The sequence below is a fragment of the Coturnix japonica genome, linkage group LGE22C19W28_E50C23, assembly GCF_001577835.2.
Source record: "Coturnix japonica isolate 7356 linkage group LGE22C19W28_E50C23, Coturnix japonica 2.1, whole genome shotgun sequence".
Lineage (NCBI taxonomy): Eukaryota > Metazoa > Chordata > Aves > Galliformes > Phasianidae > Coturnix > Coturnix japonica.
The window spans coordinates 1,163,530-1,166,260 of record NC_029544.1 but is presented as its reverse complement, the minus strand read 5'-3'; the positions used below and the strand labels follow the sequence as shown (position 1 = coordinate 1,166,260).

Genomic DNA, 2,731 nt, shown 5'->3' with positions numbered 1-2,731 from the left:
CATCTGAGGAACTCAAGCTCCTGTTTCAGTATTTCCACCCGAACTTCAAACTCTATTTTTCTCATGTAGGCACTGTCCAGTTCCTGTGAAAGAAACCAACAAATATTTATGTTCCTTTGATGGCCAACTCCTTTCTGAATCACAGTTCCTACAAAGCTTGATTTCAGTCTTTCATTCCTGGAGCACACAGATCTTCAGGCTAGATTTATCTTCCCCAACTTCAGACCCTAACAACAATCTCTCCTCTAGGCTTGAGTGAATGGAGACAGACAGTGACTTCTAGATACACAGAACAGACATTCTATGGAAGAAGCCATTTCTCTCCATTCTGTCAGCAAACAGCTCAGGTTTTAGATGGCTCCAGACAGAGGAAATTAGGTTAATCCCTTTATCTGAAAACCTCAACAACCAGCCAGTTACTGTTTTATTTCCAAGGCTTTGGTTTAGCCCAGTGTCTTGTGTTACTTCACCTTTTTAAGCTCCCCATATTCCTCTTCTTTAGATGTACGCTTGTTGATTTCATCCTCAAATCTGTAGCAGAGAAAAGAAACAGGTCGTTCATTGTCTATATGACTTCTTCAGCCAAAAGCATCAGAAACCAAAAGGAATCATCCAAACAGTGGACATGTCGAGCTTTCTTTTAACTTCTGCTCCAAAGGCCCCAAATAAGCCTATCAGAGGGCAGTGCTGTGTGAAGACCAGAAAGCTGTGGCATCCAAAAGCATGATACCACTGCTTGGGAAAACTCCAGCTCTACAATATGCCTTGTCCTGGTTTAATGAGTATTCACCTCTTTTTGTAATCTTCAACAAGCTGAAGCATTTCATAGGCTTCCGGATCCAGCTGCTCTTTCTGGCTCTGGAGCGTGTCCAGCTGCCTCTGCAGGTTATTGATGTAGGACTGGAAGAAGGAGGTGATGCTTCTGCTCTCCTCCGGCTGGGAGCTTTGCTGCTGCAGCAGTTCCCATTTGGTCATCAGGGCCTGGTTCTGCCTCTCCAGGCACTGAACCTGGAAGGCAAAGCAGAGGAGCACCTCAGCCAAAGAGTCAAAGTGATCCCATTTTTCAGGATTAAGCATAGTTAAAAGAGCTGGGTGTAACCGACATCTTTTCTGTATGGTAATACAAGAAGCTCTTATGTCTTCACATGTAACAAATGACACCAGCTTCCACCCTATGAGGACACACGTGAACACCCAAACAAAGGCACACGCCAAGTCTGAGTGGGTGGAAATGTTTTTCTCCCATTAAGGCAGAACGGAATCCAGCCAATGCTGTGAGTTTGGGGCAGAGGATGAGATACAGAAGAGGATCAGATGCATTGGTTGGACCTATAAGAAGCACCCCTGGCATTCCCCACTCCATGATAAACAAAGAAAGAACAGGGACTCACCTTATCGATGAATGATGCGAATTTGTTGTTGAGTGTCTTAATCTGCTCTTTCTCATCTGAGCGCATTCTCTGGAACTCAGGGTCAACTTGCACCTGTATTGGCCTCAGCAGGTTGGTGTTGACGTGGACCTCCTCGATACCTCCACCAGCAGCAGTGTGTCCCAAGCCCTGCCCAGCCCCTTGCTCATGAAGACCTCCACTGAGCATTCCCCTGCTTGAACTTCCTCCATACGTCCTACCTTCCCCACCTTGAAAATCCCTCACAAAATACTCTCTTCTCCCTAAATCCCTGTCCAGGTATCTCCCACCATAATACCCCCACTGCCTTCCATACCCTCCTCCATCTCCTCCGTAGATTCCACCAGTAGAAAAGTTCCTAAACCCACTGAGGTTGTGGAGGCTCCTGCTGCCATAGCCATGCCCATACCCATAGCCATAACCACCAAATCTTTGTCCTCTATCATCTTCCCAGTGGCTCATGACAGGGAAGCCTCTCCCGCTCCCCAGTGTGCCACAGTGAGCAGAAGAAGAACTGAAATTCCCATTGCCGTATCTGAAGAAATGGTGGCTCATAGTGATGCTCCAGAGAGTTAAGACAAGAGCAGATGGGGAAGGCTGTAAAACAGGAGAAATGAGAGTTCAGGATCCTCAGCTCCTCTGCTGTGGGTGACAGAAGTTCTCCTTTATACGTTCGGAGAAGCTGGTCTCCATTCCGTGGTAATTATCAGGTCTATTAATGTTATTATTGGTTTGTATCATCAAGCATCAATTACTGGGCACTTGAGCAGGAGATAGAGTAAACACCACACACCAATGGAGGAGTTGTGAAACTCCAACAAATCCTGCTTGACTCATCAGCTTTGCTTAGATGAGATTTCCTTATCTCATTAGCTCGCCCCTCCATCGCTAATTACAGTTCGCACAGTTATCCATGCACCTCACCACGGTTTGATCTCTATTGAATTTCCCCACCTCCTTTGACATCTCATTTTATGAGACACAAGGCCTTGATATTGCCCTTCTGTTGACTTGGGCAGGGGGTGACCCGCTTTGCTTCACACATACCAAGAATGAACCACACAGAACAAAGATTTTTCTGCCTTAGTTTCCTTTTCTCCCTTGGGATGCCATGGGGTGGTTGGATTGGAAGGGTCCTTATATATCACAGAACCATAGGATAATTGGGCTGGAAGGGTCCTTCATGAAACTGAATCTCTTACAGCCTTACCCCAGGAATGGCCAATAGCAGCCCAGAGAATCAATTTGTGCTACATTTATAGTTAAACTTCACCAGTTACTTACAGTTACTTAAAGTTACTTATAGTTACTGAGAACTGTAA

At 45.7% G+C, this 2,731-nt stretch overlaps 1 protein-coding gene across 1 annotated transcript in view; it reads right to left on the bottom strand.

Moving 5' to 3' along the window:
* Positions 1–1,598, bottom strand: part of LOC107325770 (keratin, type II cytoskeletal 1-like) — a 3,030-nt gene extending 1,432 nt beyond the window's left edge. Inside the window, exons 1-4 of the mRNA XM_032441065.1 lie at positions 1,392–1,598; positions 791–1,008; positions 471–531; positions 1–83 (exon numbers count right to left, since the gene is read on the bottom strand). Coding sequence (XP_032296956.1) covers positions 1–83; positions 471–531; positions 791–1,008; positions 1,392–1,598 — 569 coding nt within the window. The remainder of the gene's footprint in view (positions 84–470; positions 532–790; positions 1,009–1,391) is intronic.
* Positions 1,599–2,731: the final 1,133 nt, after the last annotated feature.